Source organism: Fusarium phalaenopsidis (assembly GCF_050370095.1).
Source record: "Fusarium phalaenopsidis strain FUZ10S chromosome Unknown contig_32372, whole genome shotgun sequence".
NCBI lineage: Eukaryota > Fungi > Ascomycota > Sordariomycetes > Hypocreales > Nectriaceae > Fusarium > Fusarium phalaenopsidis.
In genome coordinates, this window is record NW_028145383.1 from 54,970 (window position 1) to 79,776 (window position 24,807).

At 50.2% G+C, this 24,807-nt stretch overlaps 7 protein-coding genes and 1 non-coding gene across 8 annotated transcripts; 4 read left to right on the forward strand and 4 right to left on the reverse strand.

Annotated features, from left to right (window-relative positions):
* Nucleotides 1-727: 727 nt before the first annotated feature.
* LRP88_14518 (glycoside hydrolase superfamily) lies at nt 728-3,410 on the reverse strand (the record flags this gene model as incomplete). Its single annotated transcript, XM_083250859.1, has 5 exons — nt 728-768; nt 817-1,115; nt 1,169-2,608; nt 2,666-3,272; nt 3,326-3,410. 5 exons carry the CDS (start codon nt 3,408-3,410, stop codon nt 728-730), a joined length of 2,472 nt encoding a protein of 823 aa, XP_083093259.1.
* A 619-nt stretch (nt 3,411-4,029) lies between these two features.
* On the forward strand, nt 4,030-4,120 carry LRP88_14519. The gene has a single exon. It is a non-coding gene; the product is annotated as a tRNA-Glu (tRNA).
* A 3,822-nt stretch (nt 4,121-7,942) lies between these two features.
* Nucleotides 7,943-9,028, reverse strand: LRP88_14520 (zinc-binding alcohol dehydrogenase family protein; the record flags this gene model as incomplete). Its single annotated transcript, XM_083250860.1, has 1 exon — nt 7,943-9,028. One exon carries the CDS (start codon nt 9,026-9,028, stop codon nt 7,943-7,945), a length of 1,086 nt encoding a protein of 361 aa, XP_083093260.1.
* Nucleotides 9,029-9,386: 358 nt separating this feature from the next.
* LRP88_14521 (uncharacterized protein) lies at nt 9,387-10,397 on the forward strand (the record flags this gene model as incomplete). The annotated part of the gene is made up of 3 exons (XM_083250861.1): nt 9,387-9,424; nt 9,485-9,714; nt 9,772-10,397. The coding sequence occupies 3 exons, from the start codon at nt 9,387-9,389 to the stop codon at nt 10,395-10,397; spliced, it is 894 nt and encodes a 297-aa protein (XP_083093261.1).
* Nucleotides 10,398-12,227: 1,830 nt separating this feature from the next.
* On the forward strand, nt 12,228-12,992 carry LRP88_14522 (SDR family oxidoreductase; the record flags this gene model as incomplete). Its single annotated transcript, XM_083250862.1, has 1 exon — nt 12,228-12,992. The coding sequence occupies one exon, from the start codon at nt 12,228-12,230 to the stop codon at nt 12,990-12,992; it is 765 nt and encodes a 254-aa protein (XP_083093262.1).
* Nucleotides 12,993-13,332: 340 nt separating this feature from the next.
* On the reverse strand, nt 13,333-14,790 carry LRP88_14523 (uncharacterized protein; the record flags this gene model as incomplete). Its single annotated transcript, XM_083250863.1, has 1 exon — nt 13,333-14,790. One exon carries the CDS (start codon nt 14,788-14,790, stop codon nt 13,333-13,335), a length of 1,458 nt encoding a protein of 485 aa, XP_083093263.1.
* A 424-nt stretch (nt 14,791-15,214) lies between these two features.
* LRP88_14524 (uncharacterized protein) lies at nt 15,215-16,918 on the reverse strand (the record flags this gene model as incomplete). Its single annotated transcript, XM_083250864.1, has 1 exon — nt 15,215-16,918. The coding sequence occupies one exon, from the start codon at nt 16,916-16,918 to the stop codon at nt 15,215-15,217; it is 1,704 nt and encodes a 567-aa protein (XP_083093264.1).
* A 4,034-nt stretch (nt 16,919-20,952) lies between these two features.
* Nucleotides 20,953-21,525, forward strand: LRP88_14525 (uncharacterized protein; the record flags this gene model as incomplete). The annotated part of the gene is made up of 3 exons (XM_083250865.1): nt 20,953-21,147; nt 21,204-21,301; nt 21,354-21,525. 3 exons carry the CDS (start codon nt 20,953-20,955, stop codon nt 21,523-21,525), a joined length of 465 nt encoding a protein of 154 aa, XP_083093265.1.
* Between the last annotated feature and the right edge of the window lie 3,282 nt (nt 21,526-24,807).

A 24,807-nucleotide genomic window follows, 5' to 3' on the forward strand; every position in this document is an offset into this window, starting at 1 on the left:
TGGGACAGCATCCGATGGGAAACTTGCCACAAGATGAGCTTGTTTCGAGACTATGCTCGTGCGCCGATGCGCTGGAAGATCAAGCCGCGATTTATCCCACATCTGCCATCTTGAGGAAGGGCATCATGGATCTAGTCAGTGATGCTCAAAGGGATCGGGATGGACAATTTGCGTGCCCGTCTATCTGGGAAGAGGAAGAGCGCGAGACTAATCTTCCAGGGAGCTCTTCTATACAAAGCGGGGGAGCTAGAAGGCATGAGATTTACTCAAAACACAGTGTCAGTGAGGCGGTTCAGAACCTGCATTTCGAACCTGGAGACGGTGACGAAGACAACGCAAATGCTCCAGAGACGACGGTGGGGAATGACTCAGACTCGGCGTATCTCGGAAACCACCCTGGTCTTATGAATGTCGAGCCGACTGAGGTTCAACAGCAAGCGACTATGCCGGAACTCTTTGATATGTCGATGCACGATTTTGACGGCTATCTGGGAGGTTCTTCGGGGTATACCGAGGAGTCTTCAGTTCTTGGAGCAGATCCTCGATATAACACTGGACAGCCTGATCTATTCATGGACGCGTTCTGGCCTTTGATGGAGGGAGACTGGATGCCTGGGCAGATGTAGGAGAGAATAGCGAATACCCAACTTACTGGAGCAGGCACACCAGACAGCAGTGACGAATGAAAAGGAATCCTGTTAATTTGCGCCTATATTTCTATTATTCCTCAAGGTCCGTTCCAATAAATATCCTTCTCTTCAACAAAATCTGCTTCCAAGCACCCACTAGAGTTCACAACAGAAGTCGTGTACGTACCCACTTCACGACACCAGCTGTCACTCTTGACATCCCAGACAGCCATGCTATGCTTGTCCAGAGACATGGCCACAGTCTTGCTTTCCGAAGGCTCTAGAAAAGCTTTTTGGAAGCTTGCCAGCGTCCGTAGTGGCCGTAAGAATCTCGACCTCCGGCCAGACTTTGTCGTGTTGAAGGCGACGTATAGTCTCAACACTTCAGCGCCCGTCACATCCCCAGTATTTCTAACATCTACCAGTACATTAGTGCCTTCCATTCTCATGTTGGATATCGCAAACGTAGTGTAGCTTAAGCCGTGCCTAGTGCCGATTAGCAAACCGTATACATCCGTGTAGATAGGGAGACATCTTACCCAAAAGGAAAGGCAACTCCAATGTCACGAGCCTCAAACCAGCGATGTCCAACAAATACATCCTCCCCATAGTATATCCGGCCGTTATCGCTCCCAAAGTTCATGAACGTAGGCCCATCCTCAAGTCGGTTAGGAAAGGTCATTGGCAGCTTCCCGCTGGGATTTGTCTTGCCAAAGATAACGTCGGCAACGGCGTTTCCGGCCTCATTGCCCCCATACCAGCTGTGAAGAATTGTCTTGGTCTTGTGGCGCCATGGCATAGCCACTGGATTGCCAGCCTGGGTAATCACTATGGCGTTCGGTTGAGCCTCCAGCACAGCTGAAACAAGGTCGTCGACGTGAGGTGGAAGTGCCATGGAATCTCTGTCCATGCCCTCCTTCTCCAGGTCTGAGTTGAAGCCGGCAACTACAAAGACCTGCTGACATCGCTTTGCCAGAGAAACAGCTCGGCTAATTCCCTCGAGTGGATCAAGCTTCGGACACCCGCCCAGCCGACAGGCACCTCCTGGTAGAGGTAACATTGAACCCGCACCCCCAGTCACCCTGGATGTCAGCGCACTCCCCGCTTCGACACGCAAGCGATAGGTGCGACTTGACGACATCTCAAAAGTGCCACGCTTCTCTGATGAACCGTGACCAAAAAACATGCCGCCATGAGATTGCTCTGTCTCGTTGTCAATGACGAGATGGTCGTCGATGTAAAGCCTTGAAACACCGTAGCTTGCCAGGCCGAATTCGTAGAGACCATCGACATCTGGTTTGTAGTCTGCCTGCATTGATATATAGAATACGTCTTTCTTCTCTGGATGGCTGTAGTCCATAAGCTGGTAGGTGGTATCTGGAACGTTCTGACAGTCAAATGGTTTTCTATCCAGGACCGAATCAGGCTCATTGAAGAATGCGACAGACACCCCGGGCCGCCCAAACTTGTCGACGACGTGTTCGCTTGTCAAGTAGGGGAGAAGAATATGCCCGAATACGCCAGGCTCAGAATGAACGCGTGCCGTGGAAGGTAATTGATCGCGAATACCTTGGAAGACAGAGCTCGTGTAGTATGGTCGCAAATTGGCACTTCCGCCTCCACAGGCAGCAGGAAGCTTGGCGTTCGGGCCGATAATGGCAACGTCTTGACAGTCTTTGGGTCGAAGGGGAAGAATATTCTCCGAGTTCTTGAGAAGGACAATACTCTCTTGGGCAAGACGCCGATTGAAGGCCTTATCCTCTGGCAAATCACGGGTTGTCTCTTTTGGTGAGACCCGTGCTGTCGCGGTGTTGTTGACAAACTCGAGTACTTTTCTTGCTCTTTCATCGATCGTGTCCACAGAGGCCTTGCCCGAAGTGACGGCCACGATGGCTTTATCAGCTCGGTGCCTCGATGGGCCGGGCATCTCAATGTCTACACCGGCGTTCAAGGAGCCACTGCATCCATAGGTGCCGAACCTGTTGCTATTAGTAGTGAATCAATCAAGGCATTCATCTTGACAAGCAAAGTCTCACCAATCACTCATGATGAGGCCATCAAAGCCCCACTCCCGCCTTAGTATTTGGTCTAGAAGCTTCTGACTTTCCGAAACGTGGGTACCGTTGACCTTGTTATATGACGACATTACAACCTTTGGCTTACCGTCTCTGACTGCCATCTGGAAAGGCTTCAGGTATACCTCTCGTAAGGCTCGCTCAGACATACAGATGTCAGTCGACATCTTGTCAGTCTCTTGATCATTGGCCACAAAGTGCTTCAGAGCAGCGAGCGTTCCTCGACTCTGCACTCCGCAGATGATGGCTGTAGCCAGCACACCGCTCAGGTAAGGATCCTCAGAGAAGCTCTCAAAGCCGCGTCCGTTGAGAGGACCGCGGACCAGGTTGACCGTAGGGCCTAGCCATACATGGGCTCCCTTGGCCTCACACTCTCGCGAGAGAAGCTGGCCTGCGGCGTAAAGCAGGTCGGGATTCCAGGTGGCACCCAAGCCTGTTCCACAGGGAATGCAGAGTCCGGGGACGGGGTTGAAGAAGCGACCGCCTCTGGCGCCGTTGGGCCCATCGGTGCATTTCACCGAGGGGATGTTGTGGGCTGGGAGGGCCACGGTGTGCCAGAAGTCGGTGCCTATGGGGTGTGAGTTGATACTGGGGTACCAAAAGGGGAGTCAACATACGAACCTGAAAGAAGAGAAATCTTTTCAGATAACGTCAGCAACGCGAGTGTTGCCTCAACATCTATTGGGGCACGCTGATGGATATGCATGGTTGGTACTGGTGTTGTAAGGGCAAACTGAGTAAAAGCCTGGAAAGAATACTGTCCCTGCAAACATTTAAGGCCACTCAGAGCTAAGAAGAAAAGGAGGTAAAATTTAGCTACCAGACTAACCTTGGAATAACGGAACACTGTCTCCTCGATTTCTCGACCATCTTGCCTCTCATCCAGGGGCTCGGAAGCTGTGTCGGATGTCGGGCGGAGAGGAGTGGGGCCATCACCCAAGACTTCGAAGCAATATTGGAACTACCTACTCTGCACGACCTGATCTATTAGCTAACGCATGGAAATCCTTGTAACAGCGGTCACACGGCCAAAAGACCTTTTACAAGAGGGGGCCGGGTCTGATGCGAGTTGACAGTACTATCGCCCATCACCTCTCGTTTCGCCAGACATCAATGAGTGAGTGCTTTCCAATGGTCGAGGGGGACATACAAGGGATCCAGGTATATTTTATGTTGAACAACTACCTTGTCTTAATCCCCACCCGCTGGCTAACGCCCGAGCTCGTAACTACGCTGCCTGAACTAACATGACTGTCACGGAGTCGAGAGTTGTTGGCGCTGTCGTTGCCAACATCTTGACGGACAAGAGTGTCAACCATCACCAATCCGGTATGGTGTAGTGGCTAACATTTCGCGCTCTCATAACCTGAGGGAATAAGTACCGCGGAGCCCAGGGTTCGATTCCCTGTACCGGAGAGTTTCCTCTTCCATAAAATTTTTTTTTCTGGTCGCAACCGCGACCATCTTTTTGGGGCAAGTTTGGTTCTCAGAATCTCTAACATCATCTCCATCCACATTAAGAACGGTCGGAGTGCTAAGAAATCGGCATAGCATCATAGGGAAGTCCTAGTAATATTACTCTTTGTTATTGCGGCTGATGACTCTTTCTCATCCGTTATCAGGTCAAGGGTAACTAACAATCAGTCTTGCGGGCTCGGAATATGGACAAACCGATCAAGTCTATTACCTCCTGAGCATTGTTTTAAAGAGCTCATATCATCATCCTTCTAGGGATTTCTTAGAAGAGAAAGGGCACTCCTCATTGTATTACTTAAGTTTCATACTTGCCAATTGAAAATTCTTCTGAAAGCCCACCCATCCACCTCAAACCCCCCTTGCGCCATGTCGAGCACAAGCTGAACATGTCGGCCCTTGGCACATCATACCAAATTAGTGACTCGGCCATAGCCAGCTGGCATTTGTGTCACAGCGATAACTCATTGGTTCACGACAAGTGGGCCACCGACTCTTGTGAATGGCCATAACGTCAGGTTGTAGCTTGGCATCGACAACCAAAAACGCCTAACATCCGAAACAGGCCACGCCACTACAAGCCATCTTCCTGCCTTGGCCAAACCGTGCTGCCCATCTGGTTGCCTTGTTGCATATTTTCTGGATTCACCATGCCCATCCCTTCACTTCCCCGCTGCTCTCACTTTCTTCGTCTCCTAAAGTGACATACACCACGCCCTGCCGCTCACAATGGAGAATGATCATCTCATTCAACAATGGGAACTTGAAGTCAAAGACATGAGCGACAAGTTTACGTGTCATCCCAGCCAACAGAGGTGGTCTACTGACGAGAGGTGGGAACGCCTAGAGATGCTAGGTAGAGGAGGCTTTGGAGAGGTCTGGCTTCAAAAATGCACTACAGGTCCACGAGTCGGGGATCTTCGAGCCGTCAAAGAAATTTCCAAGGACTTTGGAAAATCTTCAGAGCACGAAAATATCAAGATTCGTGATCAGGAGCTCTCAGCCCTAATCAAGTTCTCACACCAACGAGTACGATCTAGCTGGCCTGGTCCAATGCATTTGCTGATGGTTTATAGTATCGCGACCACTTTGTATCCTCTTTTGGGTGGTTTCAGACGACGAGGTCTTTGTTTATTACCATGCAATATTTTCCTCATGGTGATCTACAGTCCCATATTGCCCAACCACTCTCTGATGGAGAAGCATCTGCTATCACTCGGCAAATTCTCCAAGGCCTCTCATTTATGCATCAAAACAAGTTTGCACATCGCGACTTGAAACCAGCAGTAGGTTCTGACTTATCTATTTCCCTAAATCACATCTCCTTCCCCTTTCCCTAGCTTAGCTTCCCTCTCTCCCCTCCTACCACCTCTTCAGCACAATCCCCTCTGACGTTTTATCTAACGCCTTTGATACCAGAACATCCTCGTTCAAGAAAAGGGCCCCAACTGGTGGGTTAAGCTGTCCGATTTTGGTTGTAGCAAGGAAGCTGCAACTCTTCGAACTACTGTTGGCACGCCACCATACTGGGCACCCGAACTATGCAACATCTTTACTCATGCCGACGAAGCATCTTGTGGTTGCATAGCAGATCGGACCTACTCGTTTGAAGTTGATATCTGGGCCATTGGCGTCATCGCCTTTCGTTCAACCACGGGAGCTCTACCATTCGGAGATAGTCCATACTCCAAGCTCTATCGTTATGTTCGGCAAGGCGCCCCGTTCCCAGCCAGTCTGTTATTGACTGGTGAGTCCAAGCTGTTTATTGAGTGGCTTATGAGTCGGTCCCCGGGTGACCGCCCCACGGCGACACAGGCCTTGGCCCATTCCTGGGTTTTATCATCCCACCATAATCGTTCGACTTCAAGCGCTACGGATGGAGAGACATCTGGACCAAGAATCAGTGGCCCATCAAGAAACAGACAAGCCTCGGGGCGCTGGACAACGGCTACACCACAGTCTCCTGATCCGAAAAAGGTCCAGCCAAGTGACACTGACACGACATCCGGAGCCCAAAGCATGGGGCTACCAGGCGAGGGACAAAGATCAGCAAACTACTCGAGTGCTGATCTAGCATCTCCCACTCCTACAAAGGACCATTCCTTCGACTTGGATCATTTTGGTCACCCCAAGGTTGGGTTCTGGCGTCGCTCGCTCTCTTTCATCAACAACTTGCGCAAGCCTGCTGATGAAACAACCGACAACCAGCTTATACCAGAGGACTCTCCTGGATTGTCTGTGATTCCAGATCATAATTACATTATCTACAGCCGCACACAGAATACTCAAGGCGATTCGACACCCACAAGAGGGCCACAAACCACTCCACCACCGTCCGAGGCTCGACCCATCATCACAACCAGAGTCGAAACCGCGATAGCTGTGACAATAGACGCAGATGACAGCCCTATACAACCTGCGAAATTCAGCTACCTGGGGTCTGTTACGTGCCTTGCTTTCTCACCAGACGGAAAATGGTTTGCGTCTATTTATGGGCAAGAATACTCGACAAGACTTCAACTCTGGAGCATCGACGAACAAGGGCTTTTCCGTAAAAGCCACTGCCTTAAAACGGCATGGTCCCGCTTACCGACCTCGATCTCTTTCTCTTCTGACGGCACCCGTTTGGTACTATTCTTAGGACAGGACTGGTCAGGGGAAACGAACGAGCAATTAATTGCTGTGACTTGTACGCTTGGTGGGCGAGGCTATTTTGAACCCGTCATGAGTCATTACGTCTCTAAAAATAATACCATCAGGAGGGATAAGATAGCGAAGGATGGACGACGAATAATCATCGCTTGGGTTGAGCCAAAGTCTGGAAAGCAAAGGATCACCATCTGGGACGCCAACTCACAAGGGGGATATGAGATATTCCAAGAACACTACGATGCCAATCGCGGCCTTTTTTGGTCAGAAGATGGTGAGCAGTATGTAGGGGTTCGGTTCAGGAGGGCCAACGGCAATCATTTCTTCAAGTCCCAGGCCCCTGGCGGGATGCTGGTTCGTCACCCCTTACCGCCAGCGTACCAGCTCGCTGCTGTGGCGGGCTTTTCTTCGGATTGTCGGTGGTTTGCGGCCCAATCATTCTTCGGTTCAGGTTTTGTTGTCTTTGAAATAATGCCAGGGGGGAGTTGGAAGTTGAGTTCTTCGTTGGGTGCTCCCAGCACCGTGCGGGCTGTCGCGTTCTCGCCAGATTCCCGAACACTCGTCGCGAGCTGCAAGACGAACAGACTCATTGTATGGGATCTGGATGACTCCGGCACATTTCAATTAAGGCGGCAGTATATTCGCGACGAAGTCACGGAACTTGCCTTTTCACCAGATGGTCAACTATTGGCACTGGGAGACGGTGACGGGATTTCTGGCATGATAGAGTTCTAGTAGTTATTGTGCTATGGTAGAGAAGTCAGACGTGGATTGTTTTCTTGCCCACTGAACATGAATCACAGTATGCATTAAACGGCATGGGCGTATTCATCCCGGAGTCTGCATACGTGCGCCTTGACTCCTATCCGACAAGTTAATTTCACGACGCGGTGGAGAGCACCAATATATCCTAGCCAAGAGCACTCCCCGTCAGCCAAAACATGTTCCTCACTCGATTTTTTTTGTCGATACGGATGATTGCCTGTTTCAAAAACTAAGTAGTGATTAATCGCAGCCTAAAGTACATCAAATTACAGATTATTACATATGACCCCCTGTACTCAAGCAGAGCAGTATTCCTGAGCTCAAGAGTTGCAAGCCACGGCTACGCTTCCATCACTTCTCCCCAAATCTGACCACCAGCTTGCCTCCCGAAACCTTGCCCCCTCGGAGTTTGTCCAGACCCTCGAGTATTCCATCAAAGCCAGCCTTCTCTTCAATAGTAGGGATCGGCTTCACAATGTGCAATGATTGCGGCAGAGCAGAGTAGAAACGGACCAAGCCTTCTCTGTCTGCCGGCTGAACCTCAAACTTGGGGCCGATGGGTGGCAGCCACTGGAAAGGGTGGCCAAGAGCCGTGTATGCCATCACCAGGTCGTAGGTGACGTTTGGAAACTTGGACTTTCCGTTGGGCAGAAGGGTGATGACCTTGCCGCCCTTTTTCTTGATGACCTCGGCACAGACCGTCGTCGACTTTCCCTCAGAGAAGCAATCGACAGCTTTTGACATGTCGGGATAATCCTTGACGATCTCTTCGACCACTGTGGGTGATCTGTAGTTGTATACAGCATCAGCGCCGTACTTCTTGACCAGGTCGAAGGAATGCGGCGAGGCCGTCGTCACGACAGTACATCCAGCCGCCTTTGCGAGCTGAATGTGGTACAGGCCGGCACTGGTTGATCCGGCGTAGATAAAGATGGTTTCGTTTCTCGGAGCTGCAGCCTTTCCGTCGATGAAGGGGAGCCCGTGGCGCACGTTCAAATTGAGCATCGCTGTCACGGCTGAGACGCCATAGGTGGCTGCGTCGGTATCACTGACGTTATCTGGGACCTTCCAGGCGAGGTCGGACTCGACCTTGAGGTAGTCGGCAAATGCTCCCTTGTCGGGGAAGAGGCCGCCGTGGACTGCGCCGGCAACACGGTCTCCAACCTTCCATGTCGCCCCGGCTGCGTCGCCAACTTTGTCAACCACACCCGCGTAATCGCAGCCAATGGTCGATCCGGGAGGTGAAATAATGTCGAGATGCTTGAAGTCGGTGGGGTTCAGGGCGACGGCCTTGACCTTGACGAGGATCTCGTTGCTTGTGATGGTGGGAACAGGCACGTTGTCCTGGACCCGGCCACCCATGCCACAGTGGCTCTTGTTGGTGGCGGCATTGAGGAGTCGCGTGACAATGCTTCTGTTGGACTTTAGAGCCTTCATGATGTGTAACTTGTGTGAGAGGATAGAGAGGGTGAGAGAGATGGAACGAGGGGAGAGATGGAGCAAGGGGAAAAGATAATAAGAACCTGCTGAAGTCAATTCCACCAGATCTATATAACTGCTTTGTATGACGTCGTCACTGTCGGGGCAACTATCATTCCGACGGAGTGCTTAGACTTTTTTTTTAGCTGTCGCGCCACCAAACGGAGTTATTTGTCACGGCTAGCTTGATAACTAATTAGCCCGAGTGCCAGTGAACGGGCCTGAGACATTACAGTGAATCAGGAACTATTAAGAAGAAGCTGCCTTCCATCATGGATCATTATCAACTCGAACCACTTACTACTCTATCATTACAATGGCGAACCAACAAAAGCGATCTGTCCTCATAACTGGGTACGTACGCACTGATGCCACTCCCCTGTCTACAACCACCTAACCATCATTGATCAACAGAGCCTCCCAGGGCGGTGCTGGAAATGCACTGGCTTTGGAGTTTGCGGCCAGGGGATACCGCGTCTTTGCTACCGCTCGCTCTCAGAAGACCCTGAGCAACTTGCGGGAAAAGGGGATTGAAACTCTTGTTCTCGATGTTACAGACTCCGACAGTATTCGGGCCCTCGCCGTTGAGATTGCGAGTCGCACTCAAGGACGCCTAGACATGTTGTTTAACAACGCTGGAACACGTAATTAGCACGGTCACCTTGAACGTCACAATCCCGGTACTAATCATCAACTAACAGTGTACGAAGCGCCAGCCGTCGAAGCCGATCCGTCTCGCGTACGTCAACTCTTTGCCACGAACGTCTTTGGCCTTATGGAGATGGTTACTGCCTTCACGCCTCTCCTCCTGGCCTCCGTTACTCCAAACTACACGCCGACCATTGTCAACGTCGCCTCCATTCTGGCGCGCCTCCCAGGCCTTTTCTCGTCCGCCTACAACGCGAGCAAAGCAGCTGTCGTGTCCTACTCGGATACACTCCGACTCGAAGTCCAACCTCTCGGTCTGAGGGTGGTGACATTATACATGGGCGAGGTTTCAACGCCGTTGATGGCGACCGAAAACATCAACTTTGGCCCCGACAGCATTTACCGTGACGTGGAGGACTCTGTCAAGGCGAGAACGACGACCCATCTCGAGAAGACAATGCCCCCGGCTGAGTTTGCTCGCCAAGTCGTGGGCGCGTTGATCAATGGCAAGGATTCATTCCTATGGAAGGGTACCAATGCGTTCGTCGTGTGGCTTTTGAACGCAGTCGGTCCGAGAACCGTGTTTGATGGCATCATGAAAAAGTCGGGTGGCTTGGACAAGGCCGAGGTCAGGGGGAGCGTCTTCAAGCTGGGTCAAGAACGAGCCAAGAGTGGCTAAATGGGATAGGGCTTGGGTTCGGTAGGGAGTAAGGGGGGTCGGTATACTGATTGATTGGCGTTTCCTAGAGTTTGCAATTCTGCCTGCTTTGTGTACCTATAGAAATATTTTTAGATGATGTCTGTATCCTATTAATTACTCCAGAACACCTCTTTTGTTTAACTCGACAGTGATGGGTATTTGGTGATCCGCTTTATTGCATCGGGGGATCCACCATGCTTCTGGCAGTAGAAAAGCCAAATGCCGAAAATGGCTTCCATCCGCTCGCTCTGTGGAGAATAAACATCCAAGATCCAGTACTTTCGCGATTCCGTACGGATCTAGTTGACTAGAGACGGGCCGTCGATCAACAGTGTAGTCACCCGGTTCCCAGTTCGGTCAAACAGCACGCGATGTTCAAGCTTTGCAGTGACCAGGCTATCCTCATTTGTACCATTGCCTGTGTATCTATCGGATCTCTCGCATTGAATATCGCCTAACTACTCTAACGGGGTATGCGGCAGACATGACAAGGTCCCGCCTCAAGGGCCGTGGGGTATTTCTCTCCATAGAAGTGACGAGTCACCCAAGCGACGAACGATTACTGAGCACGTCAACAATCGTTCTTCCTTCACCGACAGTCTTTCCGGCGACGACGAAATTGACTGCAACTGTGTTTTTAGCTTTTGCTTTGTAACTGAGACTGTGTCATCACAAGAGAAGGATCTGGATCAACAGAGAAACTGCTGTGCCCTGCTCGGCCGAGCCTCGTCCGGAACTCTCAGGGTAGATCTGCTTGGGCCGGATGTGGATCGTGATTTGGCCGAGTCAAGCGGTAGTAGCGGTAGTTGTCTCCAACGCACCTGAACCAACCAACCGCCGGGGCCTGTTCAAATGACGTGCGCCCGCTTAGGAATCTAGTGTGATTGTAACCGTGTCGAATTCACGATATCTTGCACAGTCTCGGGAAGCATTGGCGGCGAGTGATGAAGCTTGGGGGCGTCTTGAGGAGACATCCCTTGAGAACGCACTATTCTATGCACTGCAGTTTCCCGATCTCTGCAGCTCCTTTGAGCCAAGTCCGTTAGTGTCGAGACATTCTTGTGGCTTCCACTGAGCGTAGGGTAGCGACCATGTCGGCAATGGATGGCTACCGCGCGCGGCCTTATAAGGACAATTACTAAGCGGCTTCTGGCCTGTTGGTGGATGAAGACTAATCCATTGTGGTGGACAAGGCATGAAGACGTCACGAATTAAAGTTTTGCTGCTTCATCCTCGTGCCAATGATGTGATAAAGAGAGTCAGTCTAGCCCCTTTCTGAACTCAATCCCTTGCTAGCGTTTTGTCCCCTGTCATTCTATACGCGTATAATTTGAAAGTGATGCCTTCCATTGGATCGGAGGAATCCGAATAGCATTCAGGGGGTGCCCTGGACCTGGCAAGTGTTTTGGTCCGGCTCCACTCGATGCCTCGGTTCAATCTGCTGGCGTGATGAGTGATCAGAATATTCACTTGTCAGGGCTCCGGACAACACTCACTTGCGTCGAGATAGCTTCATATTGCTAATCAAGACTCGGGGAGTTGGATTCGCCCGGAAAACACTCTGACTGGTCGGCTCGACCGCCAAACCCTGCTCAATATGGCGGAGAGTTGGCGGTTCACTATGCCCCTGGTTCGTCCGGCGCATCGGTGTAGTTGAACAGCGAAAGCCCGAACGTATATCGAAGAGCCCTGTTACTACCTAGGAGGAAACTCGATAAATATCGCTCAAATTCCACGCTTCAAGCTAGTACTCACACTTCAGCTCAACTCATTCTACACATATCTACCAATAACAACACTTTATCTATCATGTCTTCGACTGTCCTCATCACCGGCGCCAACCGCGGTATCGGCCGGGGTTTCGCTAAGACCTTCCTCGCTAGGCCCTCTACCACTGTTGTGGTTGCCGTGAGAGATCCAGAGCATCCCACTTCCAAGGCCCTCCAGGATCTGCCCAAGGCGGATGGATCTAAGCTGGTCACCGTCCAGCTCGACTCGACAAAGCCGGAGCAGGCTGCAACTGCTGTGGAAAAGCTTAAGAGCGAGCACGGCATTTCCTCCCTGGATATCGTCATTGCAAACGCCGGCATCGCTCAGAACGGTGGTCGTGTCCGCGAGATTAGCATCGACAACATCAACCTTCACCACCAGGTCAACGCGGTTGCCCCCGTCGCCCTCTTCCAGGCTTCCATCGACCTCCTCAAGGCCAGCAAGACTGGAAACCCCATCTTTGTCGCAATCTCCACCTTGATTGGTTCTATCGGATCCATGGAGGCCCTGACCGGGTTCCCCGCCACGCACAGTCCTTACGGCGGCAGCAAGGCCGAACTGAACTACTTCGTCCGCCGCCTTCACTTTGAAGAGGAGTGGCTGACCAGCTTCGTCTTCCACCCTGGCCTGGTCGAGACTGATCTTGCCCAGGGGGCCGTTGCAGGAGCTGGCCTCAAGCTTTCTGATATCGGCGCAATTTCTGTCGACACGAGTGTGGCTGGCATGGTTGGCACCATTGACAAGGCCACGAGGGAGACTAGCGGCACGTTCCGGAACTATGACGGAACTACACTGCCTTGGTAGAGAAGATCAAAGCCTGTATCCATAGCCAAGTATACAGTTGGTCTTGTGCGTATTGAAACTCACTGGCAATGTTTATTTTGAGCAGACAAGGGATAAATCTCTAGATTGTACAGTGAGAGGATTCCTCTGCTGCTGGGATGTTAGATGTTAGATAGACTACCTGTATTACAAAGCAATAGATGTCCATACTACTTAAGAACAAAATGCCTATTTTGGTCAGGTTGGACATGGAATATCCGAAACGGATCTATATGCTGCCGACTTCTACCACGTTTCCCTCCCATCGATGGACTTGCTTATATAACCCTAGCCCACCCAGTGTTGTGATACCCAATGTGCTTCAGTACACGTCTGGTAGCCAATATCGGTGTTCGTGCATTTCTAGCTCCAGAGGTGTACTGGCAACCAAGTCTTGGAACGCTTGACCCTTGGCGCGAACCGCTTCCTGACAGTCTCTGTATGTAGCTGTGCTACCCATTCGCCATACAGTGTGGACGATTATCTTCTTGAGTTTGGGAAACATGGAAGAAGAAGCTGAAACCAGTTCCTCCAAGTCGGGCCAAAGGCAAGAGTCGTCGTACAATCTCACGGCCAGTACCTTGAGAGTCGGTGGGATAAGATCTGTTAAACAGGTATTCGCAGTCCTGCGTGGAGCATCTGGGCCATCGATGTAATGTCGACAGAAGGCATTTTCATCCAGCCTTAGGTCCTCTAGCTTTTCAAACTTGGCCAGGCTTCTTCCAGTGATGAGACGGCCTTGGTCGTCATCCAAGTGGTCAGTGAGGTCGATGTCGATAGACTTGAGCGTGTCTGACAAGGGCCTGAGGCATTTGATTATCTCTCTAGGCGTGAGATGAGTCCCCAATCCCTCTCCAAAGTAGGGTGCTTGTGAACGATAGGAGAAATGCTCAAGTTTCGGAGCATGCCTTGTGAGCAAGTCCAGGAAAGATATCGATAGGGGGTCGTTGGAAAGAGCGCAGTGATCGAGTCGAAGGGCGCAAAGAGACTGAGTCAGTCCAGAAAACATAGCACCAAGATTACTATGCGCCACGTCCATACTCTCAAAGCCCTTGTTGTGTCGAATAATTAGTTCGTCCAGGTTCGGTGCCACCTGATGAAGCACCCCAACAGCCGGGATGGAAAAGAAGAAACCCCAGTTCTCCTCGGTGTCGAGGATGACTCGTCGGAGATGTTTCAAGGTGCCATCGGAGCCGAGCTTATTGAGTCGCCGTTGCAAGTAAGTGTATGTTGTCTGCTCGTAATTGCCTTGGTCCTCAAACATGAGATACAGTGTCTCAAGATTCGGCAGCAAAGCTATGAGAAGTTCCATGCAAAACTTACCGGCAGATAGATCTTCCTCCTCGGCACTTTCAAAGTTTGCATCATCTTCATCTCCCATGCCGAGACGATCCGCAGCAGCTTTGAGCATGTTGAAGTCCTTCTGGGTGGACCAACCACCAACCTCATAGCAGTGCTGACATAGCTCCTTTACCTGTGCAGCGAGATCAGGTCGATCAATGAGCGTTCGAGCAAACTTGACAAAGGCATTTGTGGACCAATTCGTCGGGATCTGTTGAAATCTGTGGAATGCGATGGGTTGGGCAAGACGGTGAAAGGTGCGCGATGTTTGACTCAGGGCAAGCAGCGCCCGTTGATTCTCATCGCCGTCAGCCCATCGGTCAAACTTGTTGGTATCCTCGGAACAATGGACACAGAGCTGGGTGCAAATCTGGAGCTGAATCTCACAAGGCAAACCGTCTAGGCCTCGTTTCGGCGGTGAGTGACTGGTTTCGGACATTTCGAGAAGATGTTGATCTCGAGTGTCGAGGATGATTCTTGTAAGATTGAAGTGAGAAAATGAGCATCGAGAGGCTGCTGCCTAGTTGAGCGTGCGTAGCGTGGTGGAATGGAATCCCTGTTCAGACTCGCCAGCCAAGCAAGCTCATCTTGGCCTACCCTGTACAGCCAAGGAGAACTTCGAGGCCGCCAATCTAACACATCTTTTCCCACGTTATTTACTCTTAGGATGAGTGATTCCTAAAACTAATCATTGACCTAATTTTACAGCAATTTTCGAGCTTCTGCCCGTGTTTGGGCCTTTAACCGGGCGCTGCCTACCCAGTTGAGGACAGCGGATGCAATATCCATAGAATGCATGGCTGGCAACTACAGGAACAAAATTCAAATCGAGTTGCTCTAGCCTCACAAATAAGGGTGTCTGGTTATAATTTACACACAAGGTAGAAAAGAACAAGAGGGGCAAAAATCTCTACCACACGGCGATACCGTGGCATCTCTTGTGCAAGCGTCACCACATACACATCATGACCCTCAAGGCGACCTCTGCCAATGTCAACCTCCAAGGTATAAAGTTGCTCGGATATGCCGGTCAGCGATGAAGCCTGGCCTCGCTTAAGGAGCGTGAGTGTCTGCGGGAGTTGCTCGTGTCCCCATAGTTCCTTGTGCTCCATCTCCTTCTGCTTGTGTTCCTTCCACAGATCGAGCCCTAGGGTTTCGACAGTCTTGAGATCTCCTTTTAACGCTGCATCCAACAGCTCTGCACTTTTTGATGCGTGTTGCCATGAATCAGCTCCGAGCGCAAACCATGCTGTTTGGTCTTCACCTACACCAAAAGCGAGCACAAAGCGATTATCACGCCTAGAATTATCCCAGCCAGCTCGAAAAAGGTAAAAGGCAACAAATGGTCGTCCATAGTCTCGCAGATAAGCCATCCTGTCCTGATCCCACCATGCACTGGAAGTGGTGGATAGATGCTGATAGTATCGGCTATAAAAGTCTCCTCGAAAGACGATCGCATTGTCCATAGCCGAGTCGATGGCTTGTGCCATGTTCGACGATATGTGCTTGCTGAGATACCTGCGGGAGGGGGTTCCAAACATACCCTCGGACACAACAACGAGGGTGTGTGGACGCGCCCTTGCGTAGGCTCCGTTTTTGTGCTTCTTCAGCCAGACGCCAAGGACCTCATCTGTAGTTGAGTCTTCATTGACGTGGTTGAGACTCAGTGCAAAGATACCCTGGTTATTATCTGCAATGCTAACCTTGATCTTGACGCCCTTGTTCGTCATAGTGAACTGCGGACTGTCCATGCCGGCGACCCCAGCTCTAAGGCGAGAAGCACAAGCAAACTCTGATGGCTCCTCAGCTAATATACCGCGATACTTTGGACCGGGAGCTGACCGCCATAGAAAGATGCTGAGATCGTTGTCGTTCTTCATGATCTCCTCCTGGAGCCGTATAAAGGCCTTCCGTCCTTCCCCATATATCAATGGCATGTTGACGTCGAATATCCCCATCAGGCAATAAGCCATATCCTCTGGCCGTGTTGTCTGGCGATTCGCCGCCCATGACATCCTTCGTCCAACTGGAATGATGCGTAATGACGCCCGATCTCTAAGAACAGCTTTGTGAATGTTGGTGATCTGCAGAAGCTGGTCGGCGAACTCCATCTTTGAACCGCGCAAATTCCATTCCTTGTCATAAAATCGTAGCGTACTCGATGCGATGAGCTCTTGAAGGGTCCAACCTCTTGTGAACCATCTGCACAAGGCCATGGCGTCTGACGAAGCATCGCTCTCTAGGTCGGCAAGGTAGACATAGCAGATGTCGGCTGATGCGTACCATTGAAACATGGAGTTAATGGACTCCGTCAACTCGCTGCTGCTAGTCTTGTCGATGCAGCAGGTGTCGGCCCAAGCGAAAGAGAAGCCATCTTGTCGTGCCAGCCTGCAGAAATCTCTAACCTTTCGACATCCTGCGTTTGAACTTGTTCCCAAAAGGCCGCCTTGAGCGTCTGCCAAGGTTGGCTCATCATTAGCCCATGTATGAGAGAGGATGGCATATTTAGGCAACTCAGGGCCAGGGAAACTTTCGATGTGTAGAGTTTCAGTGTTGATCAGCCGCATCTTGGTAGAGGTTGCATGTTGCAGCAAGACAAGCTGACAAATTCTCACTCAGAGCGGGGTTCGTGGGATTTGGCGTTGGCATAACTAGCCACAGGCTCTGTTCAGCTCGTTTTCAGCTGGCAGGGAACCCCTGATGATGTATTGGTCTTTTCATTGGTGGATGTTATGATGGACCCTCTCGAAGATGATAGAGGTACTCCCCAATCACGACCTGGTCTGCTCATTCATTGAGCTGTGTCTCCAGAATGAAGGGACACTTCCAGTGGCCGGCTTGTCAAAGACCCGTGTGAGGTGTCCTTCATTGTTCTCCATTATCACCTCCTCTTCTTCTTCTTCCTCCTCCTGTACGTACAGCGGGTTATCTAGACTTCGTCCCAAGTAGTAATCTTGCCACTTTTGTGATCTTCTTCGGGTTCGCTCGTAATTCGGACCCAGCCTATTGTTGGCGATCTGGTCTTGCTTATCAAGATCTTCCATTGTCGGAAAATGTGATCTTGCGTCGGGGAAAAGCCTCACGTCGTCGAAGAAAACCCAGGCTCGCTGACGATATATCTGGAGCTGCAACTCATGTATCCCGAGTAGGCGCACCCTCTGTTCCCACCTGCTCCAAGGTTCGTATCCCGACCAGTGCTGGAAAATCGGCCTGGGCATGAAGCGACGATGTGGTGAATCTGGGCTAAGGCCGCAATGTTAAATGTTGGGATCGAAGGTTGCGGCTTGTTCGTGACGCTTGGCGAAGTGCTGATTAGAGATCCAAGGACTATCGGGCCGTTCGAGATCGTTTGAAAGGGTATTGAACCACCTCCTGAGGTATCTTTTGTAGCCCTCCTGCTCGTGCAGAGACGCTAGGATATGAACCAGTAGATCCAAACCAAGGCAAGGTAGAATCCTCGACAGATTTCTACTCTGGATATTCATATCCAAGAAAAAATCACTGGCGTTGAAATAAACTGTATCTGGGTCCAGTAACCCATGCTTAGAATCAGGATATGGCTGACTGTCAGAAGAGCACGAGACCGGTCGATCTGGTAACCAAGAGTCCCCGCAGTGCGCAAAGATGGCACCGTATACGCCTTTGAAATACTCATAAGCGCAGTAGAGTTCCTTGTACTCCACGGGCCACAGCTTTTCATGCATGAACTTGACCTGGTTGGCACAGCTGTCTGCTCAATCCCAGGCCACACTCGGGGGTGATAAATCTTGCAAAGTAGCTCGTATCGAAGAAATGCTCGTAGAAGGCGGGCCTTTCCTGTACGAGCCAAAGTTATGAACTTGACGGCTTTGGCGTCGATTATCTTGCCTTTGAACCGTGGGCCAGGAGAAGTAATGCCAGGGACGGCCATGTATGCGCGTGGGGGAAACGGGTCGGTTGCTTTCGAGAGGTAGTCTTCAATAAACAAGATCAGACGTGAGAAGAGGCGATGGAGGCTCTGAATCGTTGCTTGGTCGGATTGTTGGAAGGGGTTGTTGAATTCTTGGGCTGCCCACTTTTCGATATGACGTTGGATCGAGAGTATCACATCAATGCAAGGGAAATTGAGGATTGCGAGAGCGTCTTGGACAATTCCTCCATCGCTTTCGCTAATAAGAAGTCTCGTGAGCATTCGCTGCTGGATACTTGTCTTACTCGTAAGAAATAGTGAGCCCATTGCTGGGGATGCCTGGATTAGCGGCATGATGCTTGCCACGGAGTCGACATGAACCAAAAGTTCCACCTGGACGATTGGCGGCAACTTGGAAAATGGATCCATTTTGCAGGTGTCGGTTAATGCAGCTGTCCGCGCAGGCGAGATAGAGAATGGAAATGTGCGTTTGAGATGTGAAACTGCCAGGGAAACGCGGAAGGTTAACGAAAGTGATGAACAATTGACCAAGCCCTTTTTAATAGTCAGAAGAGCTCAACAAAAGAGCTTTGTGAGCACAGCCTCAGCCTCACGGTAGATGCTCAACAATCCCGATAAAGTATGCAGAGCTGCATGACCCTAATATCACCACCCTGAGACAGACATCTGGCGACTACAACGAAGTTCTTTATGCTTCGATGGCTAGTAAGCCGAGCTACCTCCTCTCAACAATATAAATGAGCTATTTACTTGATGAACTACTCGTTTACCTATTTCTTGTTCTTATTGTTAGTCATTGTAAGGGTAGTACCTAAAATAACAAACAAGACATTGCAGAATACTTACATACCGGCCTTCAAACCTACGACCATAAAACGCCGTGACCTAAACATTACAACCTTGACGGCGAACTTTGTCTACCGTAAAGGTCAGGAAACTTCCAAAGGGCAGTTATCCGGACAGTGTTTAACATCTTGTTGTTAGTATCGTTGTTAGGGTCAATAACATCCCAGCCGTGTACAGTACCAAAGAGCACCATACTAAACACATGACAGCATCAAAAGCCAATGTAATGAAGCGTCCCAACTGAAATATCCATATCGTTAGGGTTTTTTCAGTGCCGCTACGCTCCTGGATGGATGAAATGGCTTTTGTTATTAGCCGTTGACATTGGCCCTAACACCAAAAGGCCACCGGGGGGCTTTCGTTAGGCTTGCGTGTACCAAGCGCCCCACGCACTTACAGACGACAGAAAGACTAGCTCTAGAGCCTTTCTCGAACAGTTGGGGCCTGCTTGATGGCCTGCAAGCCGAGATTGCGTTGCGTTGGCGAGTGGGTATGCCAGCCAACCCCTTGATTCCCTATTACTCCATAAAGTCGAATATTCTACGCGCTTGGTTATGCGGACAGCGGAAGCTCATGCAGGCCCCATTACTACAGTTCTTTCTGAGATTGGGTCTTGGTGATTCCAGGCGACTTCCATGGCTAGAGAAATGTTTCAGCAAAGAAGCGTTGCACGTATTACCCCGCGGAGTCAGTCCCCTTTAGCACAAGAAGCCTAGGCTTTTGAAGCGAAGAAGGCATGAAAGATACTCCTTTAATCTTGCCGAGGAAGCGAATGCCTTGTCTTGTTCGTATTTGGGTTTCTGTAACCAGCACTCATGTTTACGCGTTGGAATAATAGTGAATAAAGCGGAAACAGTGCATGCCTGGGTCAGAGGCACATCTTCTATTAATGCGCCACGGAACCGACAACGGCCTAGCGACTCCAGGCGGGTTCTATGCTTCGTAATAGTCCGCCCCATCTTTCAGCTCAGCAAGATGATAACTTGCTATTTTTAATCTTTGCAAATGCGCTATAGGATATCACTGGTTACTTTCAGGTCCCGGCTGTTTCCCACGCATATTATGCTTCCCTAGCTTCGGCAATGGCGAAATAGCATGGAACTAGGAAGAGGCTATTGATAGCTCCCGGCTGAAGCCGCAAAGTTAACTGGGCCCGTATTGATGTTACCAGGGGAGCTCGCAAAGTCAATTAGACATAATTCTCCGTTCAATAACAGGCAGATTATAGGCAAGGACATCGAAACTGGTATCGGGTGGTGGGGGAGAAGTTGGGAAGCTGTCACGGGAAGAGAGAGCAAGGGGATCAATACGAGCTTTCCGTATTAGCCCTGCATATCCCAATTTCGTCTGGACTTTGTAAACTATTCAATTTTCTAACCGTAACTAGACCGCCCGAGCCATGTGATCAGGTAATCGGCAGGGGAGCAAGTCAGCCAAAAAAAATCAGCACTAAAGAGTCTCGCCTCTCTATGCATGAAGCAATGCACGGGTGGTCGGTCAGGCGGACAACGGGCAATCGGCAGATGCCCTCGGCACACGATTGGAAAGGATCACCGCCCGTTCCGCATTCGGCATGGCAGCTTGGCCGGGGCTGATCTCTCACCCCGCAAATGGCCTGACATGATGGAGCTTCTCCAGAATACGAACCGATCATCCTCGTATAGATCATGAATAGCGCGAGTGTCGATGTCATAGTGGATCGCCGTAGAATATGGAAAAGTTCCATGCAGAGCTCGTATGCTTAAATGCAGCTGTCTCCCAACAGCATCTATCTTCTTCACCAAGCTACTCATTCACTCACTAGACCTTCTCAAGCTTAACTCATCAATAATTAAATCAGTCACCATGAAGTTCGCCATCTTCACCACTCTTACTGCCCTCCTCGGTAGCGCTGCTGCTGCCAACCAGGCCATTGTCATCAACGACTGCTCTACCGACATCTATGTCCAGTCTTACCCCTACAATGGCGGTGCTCCTGGTCCCTTGACCACTGTCAAGCCCGGAAAGCGATTCTCTGAGAACCTTCGCTCTACTGGCTCCGTACGTTGATTTCATTTACTTGTTCACACGGATTGTGACTAACTAGTATGAAATAGACCGTCAAGATTGCCAAGACCCGAACCTTGACCAGCCCCCTCTTCTTCGGTTACTCGTCCACCTCCAAGCCCGACTATGTCTACTATGAGTTCAGCACGTAAGTAAAGATTCTTACTACCTAACAGCCAACGATGCTAACTTAATACCAGTGAGTGGGGAAACCCTTTCGCCAATGAGCGCAACATCCTCAGCCCCGGTGCTGGCTGTGAGAAGTTTGACTGCGCTCCCAACGATGCCAGCTGCTACAGCACTCCTAGCATGAAGAAGGTCTATGGTTGCCCCAGCCCTGTTAATGTCTATGCCCGCGTCTGCGCCAAGTAAAGGACGAATCTTGTAATGTAATTCCATGCACGATGAGATAAGTCATCGTGTTTGTGCCACCCACGTAGGAACTACCCTGAATACCTGCATATAGCCTACGTATAATAATACAAAACGTGGAAAAAAGCTTCTTCATTTAGTTGATGTGAACGCGGTGCTAGAGCCAGAGTCTTGAGTGACAGCCACATGTGACAACAGAAAACATCGAACCAATTCACGCGTCAGATGTTGATGTAGCCAAAGTATTAACGTTGATATTTTCGCTCTGATGTGTTGAAATGTGCAAAACAGACCCTTGAATGGGGGTACCTACTTCATGATTGACACAGAGAACTTTGACTGAAGCGAACGGGATGGAATAGGGTAGAAAGGAATTGAGCAGCATAAATGAACGAATTGCCGCGGTACTTGTGTATCTTTCACTTTTGCCTTTGGTATAGTGGTCTATTGTGTTCCATATAAGCCAATAGGAGAGTATGAAGTCATGAATATATTGGAAATCTCCGTATGGAACGGGCAAAATCATTGCGAGTTGAATCATAGCTTACAAGTGGAGCATGTATTAGACGGAGGGTGAGGGGAGAGTGAGTTCTCTCTCTTTCTCTCCAAAACACGAAATACTATAATTAATCTTGGCGATTCACTTCCACCACTAGTTTCTTTGGCTAATCACGGCGGTGCGTGATATGAAGGATGCTGTTGTGGTGGTCTTTCGTTGTGTTACGGCTGTTTTATTTCTGTTGAGTTGCTCCGAGGCCTTTGACTAAATGTTGTGATAGTCTCTACTTTCGGGTGGAGTCTATTCGATCATTTTGGCTAGTACTGGAGGATGGGGCAGGCAAAGTGTGGTGTGCCAAAGGTTTACCTATGTCATCGAACAGAGGGTTGGGGGCTATTCTTTCATCCCATGAAGTCATCATTAGCTGCCTGATGTTATTCCCGAGGGAGGCCGAGATGATGACAGCCAAGCCAAGGGTGGGCCGACGAAGCGGAGCAAATGACGTTGAAAGGATCAAAGCTGATCAGGACGACTTGTAGCTCTTGTACCTTGTCAAAAATGGCTAATGACAGTTCCTGGTCAGCTGGAGCAGAGAACAGCGATGATCATTCCATATCTGCATGGGGCTGCATTCTGTCGGAAATCCAGAACATGGATTGTGGGGATCATCGGTACCGTGATGGGCTGCATATTAGGGCAGAGCCATGAGTTGAAAGCATGACTCGTTTATGTAGAGCATGCATCCCTGCTTGCAGGTGTCATTACAATTGCATTCTGCCTTACGCCCAGCATACCTGTCAGACAAATCCTTCAGGATGCTCAGACCGCCTCACAATGACAAGGCAGCATTCCCCTCGTTTACTGTCCCACAGTTCCTGGATGGCGCTTTTAACAAATCTTTGTTAACGAATGTTCGCCTACATGTGCCGAGCTGGAGGTTCCGGAGCTGGTCTGTGAATAAATCAAATAGGATGACCGATAGAATCGTCCCAATAGACGCCTATCGTTGAGTATCGACGACTCCCAAGAGAGCATCGACTACAATAGCCAAGAACATAATCATGGATATCCATGGATAGTAAAACGCGCGACGTGCATGAGTGGTGACTAATTCCCACGACTTCGCCTCAACCAACGATCTTGCTGTTGGTTGAGTGCTGACGTGCAAAAAGGACATAGGTGGATGGGAAAGATACCCCAGTTGCTGCCTACTTGGCCACCATAGTCCTATGTTTCAAAGCATTTTACCTGCCTAATGAATGCTGACATCCTCTTCATTATTAACAAGCGAATCGTCTTGATTTGTGCGACGAAACAGTCGAAAAGCCCAACCATTTTGACAATGCTCGGTTGAAATAATGAAAATCATCTGGTTCCTTGTCGTTTATATAGGGTTCTGGACCACTGGAAGTCAAGGTGCGTGATATCATCTCCAATTTGTAGATTGCTAGTGCCTCTAATACTCAGCCCTAGCTCTCCCTGGACATTTCAGTTTATTGCAAGACTACACACGGGTCGAAAGTCATGAGGTTATCCCGGAAGCAGAGAATGCACAAGTCCCGTCGGAGATGCGACTTGAGTTGAAATTGGAAGGAATCAAACACAATATCCGGCTCGTCTTGACGCCCAACGATGAACTAACTGCCTCACTCACCTCCGTCACCATTCTTGGCCCGAGGGGAGAATCACGAGTATCCAGGCCAGAGCATGGCAGTCGAGCTTTCAAAGGATCATCGCATATTTCAGAGCACGGACGTCCTGGTTGGAGAAGAACTGGATGGGCAAGGGTCATGCAGCCTGATAGGAACAGCGATATTTTCCAAGGCGCTTTCCAGGTCGATGGCGACATCTATCATATTGAGGTGGACCCTGCTCATATTGTGACACGAGACATCATGGATCCAAAAAGAGCCCGTTTGGTTGTACGAAAAAGCACCGACAGTCCTGAGCATACCAACAGCGGTGAACTATCTGGACGAGCAGCATTGTGTTCTACTGGCGGCTTGGGGTTCGGGCATTCGAATGAAAGGCAGCCTCTCTCGAGTCGACATCAACATACACAACACTATGATCCACGGGACACTGTCAACGAGGCGGAGGAAACAGAGGGCTGCCCAAAACAAAGAAAAGTTGCCATGCTTGGCATCGCTACTGACTGTTCCTACACCGCCGAGTTCAACAGCCTGGCCGGTGTCCAGTCCAACATCTTGAATCAGATCAACACAGTATCCCAAGTATACGAGGACACCTTCAATATCGCGCTCAGGGTCATGAATCTTACAATCAGCGACCGACACTGCCCCGTTGAAGCTCCTGACTCCGCCCCCTGGAATCTGGGCTGCACTTCGAAAGAGAATGTTGCTGATCGTTTGAGTCTATTCTCCAAATGGAGAGCAAGATTCAACCATGGCATCGACGATATACGGCCCGCCGTTTGGACTCTTCTGACAGCTTGCAACAGCGAATCGACTGTGGGGATGTCGTGGGAAGGCCAGGTCTGTGAGCTTCGCTACTCTAAGAACGAAGACGGGAGGATAGTGGCTGCGACTAACATCGTCGTTCGGACACAATACGAGTGGAAAGTTATAGCCCACGAGATTGCTCACAGCTTCGGTGCTGTACATGATTGTACTAGCAGCATGTGCAAGGCGGATGGATGGTACGACGATGAGCCATGCTGCCAGCTCAGCAGCAAGATGTGTGACGCCGGAGCCCAATATCTAATGAACCCATCACCCAAGTCGGACATGAAAGCTTTCTCGCCCTGCACGATAACACAGATC